General features: G+C 51.9%; 1 protein-coding gene across 1 annotated transcript in view; it reads left to right on the top strand.

The window, feature by feature from the left end:
* The first annotated feature begins 724 nt into the window (after positions 1 to 724).
* Positions 725 to 17,872, top strand: part of TCERG1L (transcription elongation regulator 1 like) — a 70,761-nt gene continuing 53,613 nt past the window's right edge. The window contains exons 1-4 of the mRNA XM_054174733.1: positions 725 to 1,097; positions 3,633 to 3,779; positions 4,562 to 4,742; positions 17,682 to 17,870. Of these exons, the coding sequence (XP_054030708.1) occupies positions 786 to 1,097; positions 3,633 to 3,779; positions 4,562 to 4,742; positions 17,682 to 17,870 (829 nt within the window). The 5' untranslated portion in view covers positions 725 to 785. The remainder of the gene's footprint in view (positions 1,098 to 3,632; positions 3,780 to 4,561; positions 4,743 to 17,681; positions 17,871 to 17,872) is intronic.

The raw sequence follows: 17,872 nt of genomic DNA, 5'->3' as shown, positions 1-17,872 counted from the left end.
TGGATGTGTGGTTGGGGGACTGGTGGTGCCCTAGCAGTGGGACATGTTCTCAGTGGCAGCACCCCCAGAGGCCAGTGCTGCGCTGAAGACCTGCTTCCCAAAATGCCAGCAGCAGGAATGGTCATAGGCTTGTCTCCTTTGGCCTCGGAGCGGATTTGGGCTATTTCTACACAATAGAGAACAAGATTTTAATTTGAGGGGGTGGCCATGGGATGCCTCTGGCCCTGCTCAAACAGGTCTACATCTGTTGTGCTAAGGATTCTAGAACTGGTCCCCGCTTTGCAGGTGGGGAGACAGTAGAATGGAGTAGAGGGGCAGAACTCTCTCCCTCCACCTGCTGCCCACCCTGCTGGGGATCAGCCCAGGATCAAACACTTGGTCACAGGCAATGGTAGCTCAGAGAGATTCCAAGCCCACCTGGGCATTGTGATCCTGGGCGAGCTCCTGTGAGTGACCCTGCTTTAGCAGGGGAATTGGACTGGATGATCTCCAGAGGTTCCTTCCAGCCCCCATGCCTCATTTCCAATCCAAACGATGCCACCAAACTGCTTTTTCTCCCTTCCGGACCGGCTCTGACCCCGGGGCTTCCCCAGCTCCTTTACCAGATGGCCCCAGCTGGGGCCGGGGGCGGCCCAAGCGCATCCCCCGCCCTTCCTCTTCCCCCCTCCCCGCAGCGGGCGGAGCTTTAGCGGCGGGGAACCGCGAGTTTCACTCGGTGGCAGCAGCGGTGGCGGAGCGGGTTGGGAGCCGCCGGGCCCCGCCGGGCCACCCTCTTGCCATGTAGGATGCTGCCGGCTCCCGCAGCCCAGCGCCCGCACCCCCTTCTCTGGACACCCCCCGCGGCCGAGCCCCCGCCGCCGCCTTGGGCCTGGGTGCTGCCGGCAGCCGCGGGGTTGCTGAGGGTCGGCGGCACCGCCGGGGCTCCCCCCCCACCGCCGCCGCCTCCGCCGCCGCTGCTGCTCCCGCCGCCGCCCGCGCCGCCCCCGCCCGCCGCCGCCCTGCTGCGGGCAGCCCCGGGCTGGCGCGTCCCCTGCGAGCCGCTGCTGCCGCTACTCGCGGCCGCCGAACAGCACCCGGCAGCCCTCCTGCACGGGCAGGTAACGGCGGCTCCCACCCTCCCGGGGGGCTCGGTGGCATTCGGTGCTTGTTTGTTGCTTGTTTTTGTTTGTTTGTTGTCTTTTTTTGAGTCGGGGGGGGGGGGGGGGATGTCTGGGGGAGAAGTTTCCTGTTGCCGTTGTCCAGAGATCGTCGCCATCCCCGGGGATGAAGCGTCTCACCGGGCACGGCGGGTCTGATGGTGGGGAAACGGCAGAACGGTTCCCCCGTGGTCGGTTATCGGGGAGCTCTGCCCGGTGCGGGGTTTGGCGAGTGCCGGTGCGCAGCCCTGCTCCCTGCTGCTGTACGGTACGAACAGGGGCACCGGCTAGAGGGGTCCCCGAGGAGGCTACTGGTGGGGTCAGCCCCGTTGGGAGCTACCGGAGGGCTCTTCTGGCTCACTCGGGGCGGAGTGTGGTGGATGCAGCCCCGCTCCTTGCTGCTGTGCGGTACGAGGCGGAGGGCACCCGCTAGATGGGTACCCGTGGAGAATACTGGAGGGATTCAGCTCCGTGAAGGGAGTATTGTAGGGGCTCAACTCCGTGAGGAGGGTACCGGCGTTTCAGCCCCGTTGGGAGCTACCGGAGGGCTCTTTTTGGTGACCCGGTGCGGAGTGTGGTGGATGCAGCCCTGCTCCTTGCTGCTGTACGGTACGGGGGATGGGGGCAGCGGCTGGATGGGTGCCCGTGATGGGGGCGGGGAAGGGAGGACGGTATCTGAGGGGTTCAGCCCCGTGCGAGGGGGAGAGTACCGGCGGGGGTCAGCTCCTTGAGGTGGGCTCAGCCCCGTTGGGAGCTACCGGGAGGTTCCAGCCGCCGGCCCGGTGCGGAGTGTGGTGGACGCAGCCCCGTTCCCCGCTGTTGTACAGTGCGAGATGCGGGGTAGAGGCTGGATGGGTCTCCGAGGCGGGGGTACCGGAGGGGTTCATCCCCTTTGGGAGCTACCGGGCGATTCCACCCGCCGGCCCTGTGCGTAATGCGTTGGACGCAGCTCCGCTCCCCGCTGCAGTTAGGTACAACGGACCCCGGAGCTTCCACCCGTTTTAGCCACCTGCAGAGGTTTGGTTTTTCTTCCCCGGTAGGAGAAGGGCTGGGAGAGGGTCTGCCAGGCTCCATCACCCGGTAATTGGCAGCTGCGGGGTGCATTTGCTGCAGGAGAAGGGTCCGGAAAAGGAGAAACGCTCCAGCAGTGCTCCAGCCCTGTGTAGCAGCCGGGGGTTGGGCTGAATTTTCATCCAGCCTAAAGTTTAGAGTTGTGTCAATGGAACCAGGCTGGCTTCCCCTAATGATTGTGTTCATTATCCGTGGCTGCAGGGCACAGCAGGTTTTGGTGGTGTTTGTCTTGTTAGAAGGGGACTATCAGGAGCTGCACTCCCTAGTTTTGGTTTTGTCTTCATATTTTCCCTTCATTCTTGTATAAAACACCCCTGAGATGTGAGTGCTGTAGTAGCTGCTAGGCTTCATGTGAAGACTTCCAGCTTTTTCTAGCACAAGCATCTCTGGTGGCTTGGGAGCAGTGTGGGAGAGAGAAAATGGCTAGCTCCGGGTCTAATGAAACTCTGCCATCAATTACCCCCCGACGTCAGACCAGTTAACTAAGCTGCAGAACTGGGTTTCCTGTGGGAACCCACCTGATGAGTAGATTTCAACCAAGAGAAATTCCCTTTCCCACATTTCCTTTAGTTCTTGTTCCCCTTGAGTGCTTTGAAACCCACGTTCCAGCGATGCTTGTGTTTTGTATGTGAAATTCTGAGTAAGCAGAGATAGAAACCCAACAAACCCAACACCTTTCCTGGCCACTAGCAGTCGTCAGCCAAGTGCTGATTTTTGTAGCCCAGCCCCTGATTTGTGGTTTTCTGATGCAGTTTGTCAGGTCCCTCTACTCTGCTCTGATGAGACACCTCCCAGAGCTTTGTGTCCAGTTCTGGTACCCCCAGCATAAGAAGGATATGGAACTTCTGGAGTGATCCAGAGGAGGCCACGAAGACCATCAGAGGGCTGGAGCACCTCCCCTTATGTAGACAGGCTGAGAGAGTTGAGGCTCTTCAGCCTGAAGAAGAGAAGGCTCCAGGGAGACCTTAGAGCAGTCTTCCAGTACCTGAAGGGGTCTACAAAAGTTTGTAGTGATAGGATGAGGGGCAAGGGCTTTGAGCTGGAAGAGGGGAGATTTAGACTGGAGATTAGGAGCAAATTCTTTACAGTGAGGGTGGTGAGACACTGAAATAGGTTGCCCAGGGAGGTTGCAGATGTTCCCTCTTTGGAGGTGTTGAAGGCCAGGATGGATGAGGCTTTGGTCAACCTGGTCTAGTGGAAGGTGTCCCTGCCTGTAGGAGGGGGTTTGAACTTTAAGGTCTCTCCCAATCCAACCCATTTTATGTCAGACTCATCTGTCAGTCATTGTGTGATGCTTGAAGAAAAACTGCATAGCTGTTGGAGCAAGATGTGCTTGAAATTGTCCCTACTCATCTTTCACATGATTAGGAATTGATGAAAACCATCATTTTAGTGAGGCTAAACCCCTGTTTTCCTCCCTGCCAGTGGATATTCGGGGCTCACTCTCCAGTCATTGGATTTTCACCTTCCTCGAGCGTGGAGTTCGTTCCTGTCTTTCCACCCGTGTACACCTCCACAGTTCCACCCCACCCTGGGAAAAACTGGATTGAGAAGAGGCTGCCCAGCTGCAAAGTGAGTCTGGGCTTGGTGTGCTGGGGTATTTTTAAGGCTGCAGTGTGTAAATGTCCTGGGCTTGGAGTTGTGGAGGGGGTTGTCAGGCAGAACCTTTTAGGGATGGGGTGTTGGAAGAGGTGGCTCAAGGAGGAGGCTTCTTCGAAGCTTAGACATCTTCACCTCTCTGAAGGTTTAAAATGTCTTTAATATTAATCTTTGTTACATTGCATTGAAAGCTTTAATTTTGCTCTGGGCTGCAATTATGAGTTTCTATTTTCCCTTTCTTTTTGATTCTCCCACTGGTTTTCCCTAGGAAGCAGTGTGGTGGTGGCATCCCCACGGGTACTTCCACATCTCCAGTCCAGGGTGTCCCTTGTGGTCCTACACCCTTGTCCTGCCCATGATTACCTCTGCTTAAGTAGCTGTGAAATGGAACAACAGCTCTGTGACTTTATTCCTTCTTCTCTCTCCTCTCCATCTCTCCCATCCCAAAGTCCAAAGGACAGCTGGGCTTGCTCTGGAGTCACTGTGTCTGGGATATGGTTGCCTTCAGCTATTCTTCTCATTTTGTGATGCTGCATCAGCTGATTAGTTGTGTTAAAAGCCAATTAATTTTTAAATAGTCAGCTAGACTCAGCCTACAGCCCTGATGGAGCAGAAATCAATCTAATGTTGCAAGTTTACCCTCAAATTGAGATATTTACCTGGATTGCTCAATTCAAAGAGGCTTCATTCTCCCTCTCATTTCTGAGGTTTGTATCTCCAACCTTGACCCTCTTTTCTTTCTTGCTGTTGGACAGATATACTTGAATAATGCCTTTGCTCTGGACTCGGTGTGGATACATCCTGAGGAGTCAAGGCTCTTCCAGGGCAGTGAGAAGCCTCTCTTAATGACAAACCACGTAGCCATGGCTATAGCCAGGCCAGCTGCTGCCTCCAGGCCTCTTCCCACCGTGGTGTTGGCACCTCAGCTGATACCAGGTCAGTAGGACATGAATAATTAAGTACTTTGTTTCTTTAAGTCTATTTCCTAGTGATGCCTAAGTCTTTCTCTAAGGTAAGGGAGCTGTTCCTTTCAGCTGGAAATAGTCTTGCTTGATCTGAACCTTGATGGCAGAGCATGTTTCATTCTCTAAACCACATGGCTCAGTGCTGGGGGCAGTTCTCTTTAATATCTTTTATCAGTGATCTGGATGAAGGAATTGAGGGCACCCTCAGTCAGTTTGCAGATGACACTAAATCGGGTGGGGGTGTTGAACTGCTGGAGAGTAGGAAGGCTCTGAAGAGAGATCTGGCCAGCCTGGATTGATGGGCCAAGGCCAATGGGATGGGGTTCACCAAGGCCAAGTGCTGGGTGCTGCACTGGGGTCACAACAACCCCCTGCAATGCTCTCGGCTTGGGGTGGTGTGCCTGGAAACTGCCTGGCAGAAAAGGAGCTGGGGGTGTTGGTCAGCAACGGGTAAATATGAGCCAGCAGTGTGCCCAGGTGTCCAAGAAGGCCACCAGCATCCTGGCTTGGATCAGCAATTGTTTGGCCAGCAGGACCAGGGCAGTGATTGCCCCCTGCGCCGGGCAGTGGTGAGGCCACACCTTGAATCCTGGGTTCAGTTTTGGGCCCCTCACTCCAAGAAGGACATTGAGGGGCTGGAGCAGGTCCAGAGAAGGGCAATGAAGATGGCGAAGGGTCTGGAGAACAGGGCTGGTGAGGAGCAGCTGAAGGGAAACGGGATTGTTCAAGCTGGATAAAAGGAGGCTGAGGGGAGACCTGCTGGCTCTCTACAACTCCCTGAAAGGAGCTTGGAAGAGGCTGTCTGGGGCAACGGTGAAGTCCCCATCCCTCACAGAGTTTCAAAGGCGGTGCAGAGGTGGTGCTGAGGAGCATGGTTTAGTGGTGACCTGGCAGTGCTGGGTGAACAGTCTGACTCGATGATCTTTAATGTTTTCCAGCCTAAACGATTCTCCGATTCTCTGATCTCATTAAGGCTCAGTTATGCACAGCAATATTTGTGAAATAAATTCCATTAATCTGCACAGCTCAGCTCTGTCACAGCAGCTTCCAGCAGGGCTGAGCCTTGGACTTGAAAAAGGAACAGAAAAATGCACGGCAGTGAGGCTGAGGCTCTCTTGTTTTGTTGCTGCTGCTGCAGCGGTGGTTTGAAAGAGAGGTGGTGTCAGGGAAAAGGGTAAGAAATGAAACAGTGCTGGTGTTGAAAGCGGTCATTTCTGCTTCTCCATTCAGAAGTGGAACAGTCTTCATGCTTTGCTGTCAACCATTTCTTTCCCTCTTGGATTGAAGGTCTGTTTGGTTGACAGCAGAGCCCCTCTTACCTTTTCTTTCCCCTCTGAAGTGCCTCTTGTTTTGCAGCTGTAAAGCTTTTCCTTTGTTTCGCTGTTGATGCAGAGATGGAGTGAGTGAGCTGGAGGAGCGCCTGCCTGCCCGGCTTCGCTTGCCAGCCAGGTTAATTAGCAGTGAATACTGCTCTGTGTTCAGCCACTCGAGGTGCTTGGTGTCGTGATGTTGCAGCAAGCCATGGTGGTGAGCTGCTTTCTCCACCTGCAAGGATGGCCTGATGGTCAGCAGCATCAAATGTGGGGTGCCCCTGGCACAACCCCATGATGTCCCTGTCTTCCTGCTGGGATGTCGTGGGGGAGCAGCTGAGTTCTGCTTCTGGACAGGGATGCCTTGTCCAGATGTGGCTTTAGGGGCAGGCATGATGATGTGGGAAGTGTCCAGTGCTGTGCAGGGGAGCCCAAGCCCAGTGTTTGTTACTGTGTCCCAGAATCCCAGGCTGGTTGGGGCTGGAAGGGACCTCTGGAGATAATCTAGTCCAGCCCCACTGCTAAATCAGGGGCACCCACAGCAGCTTGCCCAGGATCACAATGGCTAGATGGGTTGGGAATCTCTCCAGAGAAAGAGACTCCATAGCCTTTCTCTAGACAGCCTGCTCCAGGCCTTGGAATCAACTCAGGCTGGGGATGAAGGGCTGGAGAGCAGCCCTAAGGAGAAGGACTTGGGGTACTAGTGGGTGAAAAGTTGGACATGAGCTGGCACCATGTGCTCACAGCCCAGCCGTGTCCACAGCAGGTGGAGGGAGGTTCTGCCCCTCTGCTCTGCTGAGACCCCACCTGCAGTGCTGGGGCCAGCTCTGGAGTCCCCAGCACAGCAGAGGCATGGACCTGTTGGAGCAGGGCCAGAGGAGGCCACAGCAATGATGGGAGGGCTGGAAGTCCTCTGCTGGAGGCCAGGCTGAGAGAGTTGGGGTTGCTCAGCCTGGAGAAGGCTCCAGGGAGACTTTCTGGTGGCTTTTCACTGCTTAAAGGGGCCAAGAAGGAAGCTGGGGACAGACTTTTGAGCAGGGCCTGTTGTGACAGGATGAGAGGAGATGGTTTGAAGTCAAAGAGGGAAATTCAGACTGGAGACAAGGAGGAAATGTTTGAGATTGAGGGCAGTGAGAGCTTGGCCCAGGCTGCCCAGAGAGGTGGGAGATTCCCCATCCCTGGAACCCTTGCAGGTCAGGTTGTTTGGGGCTGTGAGCAGCCTGCTCCGGTTGCAGACGTCCCTGCTGACTGCAGGGGTTTGGGCTAGGTGACCTTGAAGGTTCCTTCCCATACAAACCAGTCTGTGATTCTAGCCCAGGGACACCCCCAAGCTGGGCCTGCACCCCAAAGCCTGGCAGATCTGTAGGCATGGCAGGGACATTCCTGCAGGCCAGGAGCACTGGTGTCCTACAGCCACGAGGGGAAGCCGCTCCTGGGGAGCCTCATGGCCGTGCTTGAATCATTTCCTACATAATCTTTACACTTAATATGAAGAGTAATAAAAACCCTGAGAGCAAATTGCTTCGTTAAGTGGTGGAAGCTGAGGAGTTCATAAGCTTGCTGCAGGCTGCGTGGCTGTGCTGGTGGGGGAAGCCCATCTGAGGGCAGTGTGGCCTTCCATGGGTGTCAGCCATGGTATTGTTGTCTTCTCGAGGCAGCAGCCAGGTTATGGAGATCAGGGGATAAGGCAGAGGAGCTGGGCAAGTTGTTCTGCTCAAGGTATACCTGCTGTGAGGTGCTGCTTTCCATCAGGGAAGGAGACAGTTGTTGTCCTCACCCATGTTCCACAGGCTCACAGATTGCATTGGGTTGGAAGGGAACCTCAAAGGTCATCTTGTCCAAACCCACTGAAGTCAGTGGGGACACTTCCAACTGGAGCAGGCTGACTAGGGCCACACTAAATCTCATCTTAAATGTTTCCAGGTGTGGGGTCTCACCCATATCTCTGGACAGCCTGTTCCAGTATTTCACCACTCCCTGTGAAGAGCTTCCTTCTAAATCTGCCCTGCTCCAGCACCAAACCATCACCCCTTGTCCTATCACCACAGGCCCTTCTAAATAGTCCCTCCTGTGGGAGTTCAGGCTGGGTGCCCCCTGTTGCTGCCCTGAGGGTTCAGCATAGTAGGTGGACACAGGAAATATCCTGTTTCATACCCATAATATCCTGCTCCCTATAAATTCATCTGTAAAGCCTCTTACTTCCTCTTTTTTCCCTCACTGCTCCCATGGGAGTTGCTCCCTATCTGGTAATGGAAGGGGACTTATCTCAAGCCCTCTTAGGCCTGGCTAGGTCTAATGCCAGGAGGAGAAGGGGGAAGGGCAATCTCACATCTGGCCAGCTGAGATTAGCCTAACAGTGGAGGGGGGGAAGAAAGAGCCCTGGGGGTTTTGGGTATACCCTCAGGTAGGGAGAAGGGGAGTGCTGGGAGGCTTCTGGGGATGCTGTATGCTTGGGGATCTTTTTTGTCACTGTGCTTGTAGCTCTCTGCAAAACACTCACTGCTTTTCCATTTAAATTTTCCATCACTTCTGCAATCCATTTGTGTGAGTCTCATTTTTCTGCTCTGGTGAGAGGCAAGAGAGGATCTGCCTGGCCTCCAACCGTGGACACCTCCCCAGCCTTCCTGTAGGTCTACTTCAGATATCAAAATGCTGCTATAAGGTCTCCCCAGAGTCTTCTCTTTTCCAGGCTGAACAGTCCAAATACTTCCAGCCTGCCTTCATAGGATGTGCTTACCCTTTGGCTGTTATAAAGTGAGCACTGGCACTGTATTTTTAACACCTCAGAACCATCACTTGGTTTATTGCTGCTGGCAATGGCATTTTTGTGTGAAGAAGGCAGCGTGGAGATGTTTTGGCAGAGAAAGGATGAGCATTTGTGTCTTCTGTGTCATTGTGCTCTCTGCCACGTAGATGAATGCAAGGTTGCTTTGGACCAGCTGTGCCCATGTGGTGTTTGTGCATTCTACACATCCCCATGTGGTTGGTGGCTGCTGGATGTGGGGTGAAGAGTACTCTGTGGATCTCTGTTAGATGCAAGCTGTAGCCTGTGGTATGTTTTCACTAGTTTAAATGAGATCACAATGTTTGAAGAGAAATTCCAGTGGCACTGTTTGAAGTTACATTCAATGTCAAGGGCACAGAGGAACGTCATGATGTTCAACAAGGGCTAGTGTAGGGTCCTGCCCCTGGGTGGGACAACCCCTTGCACCAGTACAGGTGAGGGGTGACCTGCTGCAAAGCAGCTCTGGGGAGAAGGACCTGGGAATGCTGGGGGACAAGAACTTCCCCATCAGCCAGCAATGTGCCCTTGGGACCAAGAAAGCAAATGGTCTTCTGGGGTGCATGGAGAAGAGTGTGGCCAGCAGGTCAAGAGAGGTTCTCTTCCCTCTCTGCTCTGTCCTGGTGAGGCTGCATCTGGAATGCTGTGTCCAGTTCTGGGCTTCCCAGTTCAAGAGACTCAGGGAACTACTGGAGAGAGTCCAATGGAGGTTCTGAAGATGCTGAGGGGCCTGGAGCATCTCCATGAAAAGGAAAGGCTGGGAGACCTTGGGGCTGTTGAGCCTGGAGAAGAGCAGCCTGAGATCAGTGCTCTGCAAGAGCTGAAGGAACTGTGGGGGGCAAGAGGATGGGCCAGACTCTTCTCAGTGGTGCTCAGTGATACAACAAGGGGCAACAGGCACACACTGCAACTCGGGAGGTTCTACATGAAGGTGAGGAGAAACTTGTTTGGTGTGAGGCTGCTGGAGCCCTGAAGCAGGCTGCCCAGAGAGGTTGTGGAGTCTCTTTCTCTGGAGGGATTCCAAAAGCATTTGAACTTTGTGATCCTTCACAAGCTGCTCTGGGTGGCCTTGCTTTAGCAGGGGGGGTGGACTGAATGTTCTCCAGAGGTCCTCCAACTCCTCACCATGCTGGCATTGTGTGTTGATGGGAGAGGCTTGGTACTTCTGACCTTTCCATAACTTTGTCCTACCTGGCTCTGAGAACTCTTGAAGTGGATTCAGAGGCTGTTCTTTTTTTATTGTAAGGAGCCAGGTATTCTTATTTATTGCATGTGGGGGGAGAAAAAAATGGGCTGTTAGTGCTGCTGTTGCTGGCAGACTCATGCAGTAGCAGGAGTTTAGAAATGAAAAAGACAATAAGTTGTTGGGTTTTGTTTTTGATTTCCTCCCTTTGGGCTACAGACACCAGGAATATTGATGTGTTTTGCTTTGCTTTGGGATAAAGATGCTGTTTAAACCAATCCATTGCATCATTTTATTGATTGATAGATGCTGGTTGAGTTGCTCAGCAGCTGAATTTGCACAGAATCACACAGAATTACAGCGTGGTAACAGTTGGAAGGGACCTCTGGAGATCATTCAGCCCAATCCCTTTGCTGAAGCATAGGCACCCACAGCAGCTTGCCCAGGATCAAAATGTTCAAATGCTCTTGGAATCTCTCCAGAGATGGAGATTCAGCCACATCTCTGGGCAGCCTGCTCCAGCTTTCTATCACTCTCAAATTAAAGAAGCTCCTCCTCATGTTTAGATGGAGCTTCTTGCATTCCAGTTTGTGCCCATTACCCTTTGTTGTGTTGCTGGGCACCACCGAAGCCTGGTTCCATCCTGCTGACTCCCACCCTTGAACTGTTGATCTGCATGGATGAGATCCCCCTCAGTCTTCTCTCTTCCAGCCTAAAAAGCCCCAATTCTCTCATCCTTTCCTCATCATAGAGATGTTGCAGTGCTCTCAGCATCTTTGTAGCCCTTTGCTCTACCCTCACCAGCACATCCCTGTCCTTCTTGAGCTGGAGACCCCAGAACTGGACCCAGGACTCCAGATGTTGTCCCACCAGGGCAGAGTAGAATCACAGAATCGCCAGGGTTGGAAGAGACCTCAAAGATCATCAAGTCCAACCTGTCACCACAGACCTCAGGACTAAACCATGGCACCAAGTGCCAAGTCCACTCCCCTCTTGAACACCTCCAGGGATGGTGAGTAGAGTGGGAGAAGAACCTCCTTTGACCTGCTGGCTACATTCTTCTTGCACCCCAGGATGCCATGAGCCTTCTTGGCCATGAGGGCACATTTCTGGCTCACTGTCATCATCTTGTCCACCAGGATTCCCAGGTCCTTTCCCCTAGAGCTGCCCTCCAACAGATCAGCCCCATGCAATGTAGGCAGGGGTGCCAACAGGTCCTCAGCCATCTGCCCTCTTCTGGTGTCCATACTGATGCTAGAATGTCAGTGCTGTAGGTCTGCCAAGTGTTTGTGCCTGACCAAGTTCCTTGCAAGAGTCATTGGAAATCACGAGTGGCACTATGCCCTGATGTCTGTGGAGAACATTGCCTGGGTTGGTAGGGAATTGCATCAGGGCAGAAGCTGGTGGATGCCCTGTTCCTGGACATGTTCAAGATGAGGTTGGTCAGGGCTTGGAGCAGCCTTATCTGGTTGAAGTTGTCCCTGACCATGGCAGGGTGATACAACTAGATAATCTTTAAGGTCCATTCCAACCCAAAGCAGTCTGTGATCTCTATGTAGCATAAATATCTGTATTATTAAACTCCTTGTGTCTTCAAGCTTCCCATTTTTGTTATCAATCTCTTTCTAGTCATAGCTATCACTCTTTAGACAGAAATGATAATTTTATATTATGAGCTTAGCAAATGATCCAAAACCTTAGGTTGCTAGAAATATCAGATTCTGATGGCTCAGATCCTTAGGAGAAAATTATTTACAGTGAGGGTGGTGAGACACTGGAGCAGGTTGCCCAGGGAGATTGTGGATACCTCCTCCCTGGAGGTGTTCATGGCCAGGCTGAATGAGGCCTTGAGCAGCCCAGTAGAAGGCGTCCCTGCCCATGGCAGGGGGGTTGGAACTAGAAGATATTTAAGGTCCCTTCCAACACAAACCATTCTATGAATGAATGGTCAGGGCAGGAGCCACCCATCTGTACCCAGCTTTTGTTTGGGTATTCTCTCTTTCATTTGTGTGTCTTCAGGGAGGGAGGATCAAGCACCAACAGGCTCTGCAGCCTGCTTCAAAAACCTCCTTTTTTGCCTTCCCTCTCTGGGTACAGTCAGTTGTTGTCAACTTTAATTCTGGTAGCAGCCTAATAAAGAGCTGTCATCTAGCAGACATTAGTTTACAGACTCTGTGGATGGAGGGGAAGGGAACAAGGGATCATAAACAATAATTCAGGTTTCAGGGTTTTTTTATCTTTGCTGTGGAGTTGGTTTCTCACACAGCTCTGGAAGCACTGATAAGTATTTTATGACGGCTGCTGCCTTAGAGCTAAACTGTCTGTGGTGCTAGGATGACTTCCTCACCAGACTGGGTGATGATCTCTGTCTCCTGGGGCTGGTGTGGATGGGGGTGCAGGTGTGATGGAGCTGCCATGTCAGCTCTTCGTCGTCACTCCCTGCTCTTGACTCCTCTGGCAGAAATAGGGGAAATGTCCAGTGACAAGTGTAACCCTTGTCAAAATGTATTGAATCACAGAATCATAAAAACAGAATTGTTTGGGTTGGAAAAGACCTCTGAGAGATGGCATCTTTGTAGCATCACAGACTGGTTTGGATGGGAAAGGACCTTTAAAGCTCATCCAGTCCAAGTCCCTGCAGTCAGCAGGGATGGCTGTAACTAGAGCAGGTTGCTGAGAGCCCCAGCTTGATCTGCAGTGCTTCCTGGGATGGGGCATTTTCCACCTCTCTGGGCAACCTGGGCCAGGTACTCACCACCCTCAGTGTCAAATACTTCTCCCTTTCTCCAGTCTGAATCTCCCTTTTTTGGTTCAAACCATCGCTCCTTGTCCTGTCATGAGAAGGGGATGCCACAACCTCCCCGGGCACCCTGCTCCAGGCCTCCAGCACCCCCCCACCAAAGAAGTTTCTCCTCATCTTCAGATGGAAACTCCTGGGTTCTAGTTTGTATCTATTGCCTCTTGTTCTCTCACAGGATACCATTGAAAAGAGCCTGCCCTCTTCTTCTTGCCCCACACATACTTATAAACATTACTAAGATCCCCTCTCAGGCTGCTCTTCTCCAGGCTCAACACCCCCAGGTATCTCAGCCTTTCCTTATCAAACAGGTGTTCCAGTCCCTCCATCATCCTTGTAGCCTCCACTGGACTCTCTCCTGTATATCCCTGTCCCTCTTGAACTCCTTGAAAACCCAGTTTGGAAGTTCTCAGGAGTGTTCTGGTAATACTTACTTGGGTTTATTTTTTATTTCTCTAAGAGAGATGGAAAGTTCAAAAGGTCTTTAACCTGCCTGAAACTTTTTCCCTGGCATTTTTTTCAATGTGAGTCTTGTGGGAAAGACATTCCCAAAGCCACCCTCACTGGAAAGCAGACAAATCAGATGTTATCTTAGAGGCTGATAACTTGCTGAGATGATTATTCAGCTGCTTGCAAAGCAGAGGGCTTGGTGACCCCAGACACATTGTCCCAGCTCTCCACTCAAGTATTAACAATTATAGGGGCAGTCCTTTCTCCTGGAACTATTGAGCAGGGGAAGGCAGAGAGAACTTCATCAAAGGCAGGGGAAATCACCCAAACTTCTCTTTCAACTGACTGATGAAACTTTAATGAGGGGATTGATGAAACTTTAATGAGGAAGCCCTGCTTCAGGAGCTTTACTCATCTGTGCAGGAGGAAGAGCTATCCAGGCAACTCAGGCTTAGGTTCTTGTGCTGTTTTCCTGGGCTCTCGGGGAAATCGCTGCTGCTCCTCCGAAATACAAAGAAATCAAAGGAGAAGTAAACAACCTTCCTGCTCTTGTCCCCTGTAGGAAGCCAGTAGAAAAGTCATTTGTTTCCAGACAACGTTTTCATGAGAGACACAGGAGAGGGTTTGTGGATTTTTTTTCCCCTCTGCAGACAGCTTGAATGAGGGAGAAGAGCAAGCTTTGGGAGGCCCGGGTGTTTAACCCAGCCTGATGTTCATGCTGGTCCTCAGGCGAATTGACATTAAACAGTTGGATTAGTTGGACACTGATGATGTTTGGGTTCATTTCCATTGTGACTGTGGCAGAAAAATCTGGGAGGCTTTTTTTTTTGTCTGTCAGGGGTTGAATGATCAAAGCTGGAATATCTGTTTGGCCTTCTTTTTTTCCTCCTCTTTTTTCCACCCCCTCCCTTCATTAATGCATCTGCAGGTGTCTTGAAGTGAATTCTTGGCCCTGACAAGAAATAATGGAAGGGGTTTGTGGTGAAGCTTCCCCAAAATATTTACTCTTCTGTTTTCCTGATGCAGAGCTTATTTTGTTGGCAAATAATTGGATACAAAGAGTTAGGAGTGAAGCTGCCAAAATTTGGTCTAATAGGCTCAGGAGCTCCAATTAGCTGCCAGCTGAGCAGGGTCCTTTCCAAACACCACAGAGCTACTCTGTCCCAGACACCACCACAGAGCAAACCAGCACTTTGGATTTTTTTCAGCCCCCAAGTTCTTGGGTGGCTGAAGGCAGGGTGGAGAAGTCTGAATGAGGTGTCCAGGCTGAACAGCTGTGTAAGGGAAATAAGATCTTCTTAGAATCACAGCCTGGTTTGGATTGAAAGGGAGCTTTTAAAGGTCATCAGTCCAACCCCCCTGCAAAGACATCTGCAACTAGATCTTAAAGGTCTTTTGCAACCTTAATGATTCTGTGATTCTAGAGCAGGTTGCTCAGAGCCCCAGACAACCTGACCTGCAGTGGTTCTGGGGATGGGGCATCTCCCACCTCCCAGCCAGCCTCTCACCCAACTGCCAAATATATTTCCTTCTTTGAGTTCAAACCCTCTCCCCTTGTCCTTTCACAACAGGCCCTGCTCAAAAGACTGTCCCCAGCTTTCTTCTTGGCCCCTTTAAACACTGCAAGGCCACCAGAAGGTCTCCCTGGAGTCTTTTCCAGGCTGAACAACATCAACCTTCTCAGCCTGGCTTCACAGCAGAGGGCTTCCAGCCCTCCCATCATTGCTGTGGCCTCCTCTGGCCCTGCTCCAACAGGTCCATGCCTGTGCTGTGCTGAGGACTCCAGAGCTGGCCCCAGCCCTGCAAGCTCACAGAGTCCTGAAGTGTGAGGAGTCTGATCAAACAGTGACTGTTTTTTTTGTTGCAGAGAGAGCTGCAGTTGGCTCTCGTTGCCTGAAGGATTTCCACGTGAGCTGAGAACATTTGCTGAATGACATAATCAGCTAATGATGGCTTAATTTTTGAACACACAGCTCCATGTAGAGAGAGGAACAGCTGGTATTTGTCAAATTAGGTTTTCTCCTTCGGATTTTTACTACTCATTTTCTTGTTTATTTAACATATTTAGCCAAGATTGAGCTCAGAAGGTCTTCCCCCTAAGCTTGTTAGACTGAAAGGTGAATCTTGCACAGCCTAAGGAGCCTCAATTAGGGGACTTCTGGGTTGTTCTGTGAAACCATTAGGAGTTCCCTGCATGGTGGTTTTTTTTCCAAGTGAAGACTGCTGCTGTGCAGCACTGAGACATCTCAGATCCTTGGGTGTATAATTCATAGAATGGTTTGGGATGGAAGGGACCTTGAAAACCATCCAGTTCTGACCCTGCTGCCATGGGCAGGGACACCTTTCAGTAGACCTGGTGGCTCAAGGCCCTGTCCAACCTGGCCTTGCATGTCTCCAGAGGGGGCATTCACAAGCTCCTTGATCAACCTGTTCAATGTCTCAACACCCTGACTGTGAAGAATTTCTTCCCAATATCCCAGGAATGTTGGGTGCTCAATACAGCAGGTACCAGAGCATAGAATACATAGAATAAACCAGGTTGGAAGAGACCTTCAAGATCATTGTGTCCAACCCATCAACCAATCCAACACCACCTAAACAACTAACCCATGGCACCAAGCACCCCATCAAGTCTCCTCCTGAACACCTCCAATGACGGTGACTCCACCACCTCCCCAGGCAGCACATTCCAATGGGCAATCACTCTCTCTGTATAGAACTTGTTCCTAACATCCAACCTTCACCTTTGAGATCTGAGGCACAGGGGACTGATCTGCTGGAGATCAGCTCTAGCAAAGAAGGACCTGGGACTTCTGGTGGACAAGTTCCCCATGAACCAGCAATGTGCTCCTGTGACCAAGAAGGCCAATGGTCTCCCAGGGTACATGAAGAAGAGTGTGGCAGGCAGGTGGAGGGAGGTTCTCCTCCCTATTTACTCTGCTCTAGTGAGGCAACATCTGGAGTGCTGTGTCCAGTTCTGGGCTCCCCAGTTCAAGAGAGACAGGGAGCTACTGCAGAGTGTCCAGTGGAGGCTACAAAGCTGCTGAGGAGCCCAGAGCATCTCTGTGAGGAGGAAAGGCTGAGGGACCTGGGGCCACTGAGCCTGGAGAAGAGCAGCCTGAGAGGGGATCTGCTCAATGCTTAGCAAGAGCTAAAGGACCTATGGGAGGCAAGAGGATGGAGCCAAGCTCTTGTCAGTGGTGCCCAGCAACCAGGCATGGGCAAAGGGCACAAACTGTATCCCAGGAGGTTCCATCTGAAGAGGTGGGGAAAGTAGTTTGGTGTGAGGGTGCTGGAGCCCTGGAGCAGGCTGCTCAGAGAGGTTATGATGTCTCCTCTGGAGAGATTTCAACCCCACCTGGCCATTGTGATCCTGGTTGAGCTGCTGTGGGTGCCTCTGTGCTTGAACTGGATGATGTCCAGGGGTCCCTTCCCAACTCCACCATGCTGGGATTCAGGGATTCTGTGAAATGAGGTAAATTTGTATTTAGGAGGACTCCTACTAAGGGCACTCTGTGGTTGTTCTGAAACTGTGGGAGCTGAAGGCCAGCCAAGGTGTTCAAATATTGGACTTCTTTTATTGCTCATTTTTCATTTAACTTTAATAACTCTGCAGGGGTTTTGGGTGACTCAGCCTTGTCTTTCCCCTCCAGGTTATGATGATTTGCTCACATATATGAGGATTTCATGTCTAAAAATGCACCCACCACAAGATAGGACTTTAAGAAGACTGACTAGAAAATGGGGCTGGAGAGTCCTTAGCATGTTTGTAGTATGATATAGTCAAGTCATGGAATCATAAACAGTGGGAAAGTTCTCTAGGCTCATCCAACCTCCTATCCAACACCACCAGCACCCTTAAACCATGTCCCCAAGTGCTGTGTCCACAGGTTTCTGGAAGGCTTCCTGGAATGGCAAATCCACCACCTCCCTGGGCAGCCTGACCACCACTGCAGGAAAGAAATTGTTTCTAGGTGCCAACCTAAACCTACCCTGGCACAATCTCAGGCCATTTCTTTTTCTATCACCCGATACTAGGGAGGAGAGCTTGCCCCCCACCTGTCTACAGCCTCCTTTCTGGGAGTTGCAGAGAGCCAGAAGGTCTCTCCTCAGCCTCCTTTTCTCTAGGCTGAGCAACCCCAGGCCCCTCAGCTGCTCCTCACTAGATCTGTTCTCCAGACCCTTCACCAGCTTTCCCTGGACCCACTCCAGCTCCTCAATGTCTTATGTCTTTCAAACGTGGACATGTAAAAGGTGGAGGCTGTGTGGAAAATGCTGCAGCTGTTTGTCCCTCTTGGGCTGAAATTCAGAATGCTGAAAACTCCTCTTCCCTAAATCCCCTGGTTTCCAGTTCAAACTGACATCTCTCTTGCCTCCCCACTCCCCAGGTGGCTGCCAGAACAGCCTTAAGCCGGTCAGCGGCAATCAAGCCCTGGCGCTGGCCACCACGGCCACCGCTGCGATGCTGTCCGTGGACCCTGAAGCCCCTCAAGGACCTTCAGCACCAAGCATCCAGCCCTGCCACGTGCTGACCTTCTCACCTATCAAAATTCCACTCTTGGCTTCACCTTTTCAAGGT

The sequence above is a fragment of the Dryobates pubescens genome, chromosome 30 (assembly GCF_014839835.1).
Source record: "Dryobates pubescens isolate bDryPub1 chromosome 30, bDryPub1.pri, whole genome shotgun sequence".
NCBI classification, from domain to species: Eukaryota; Metazoa; Chordata; class Aves; order Piciformes; family Picidae; genus Dryobates; species Dryobates pubescens.
Note: the sequence above shows the minus strand (reverse complement) of the source record. Positions and strands in the feature narration are given on the sequence as shown.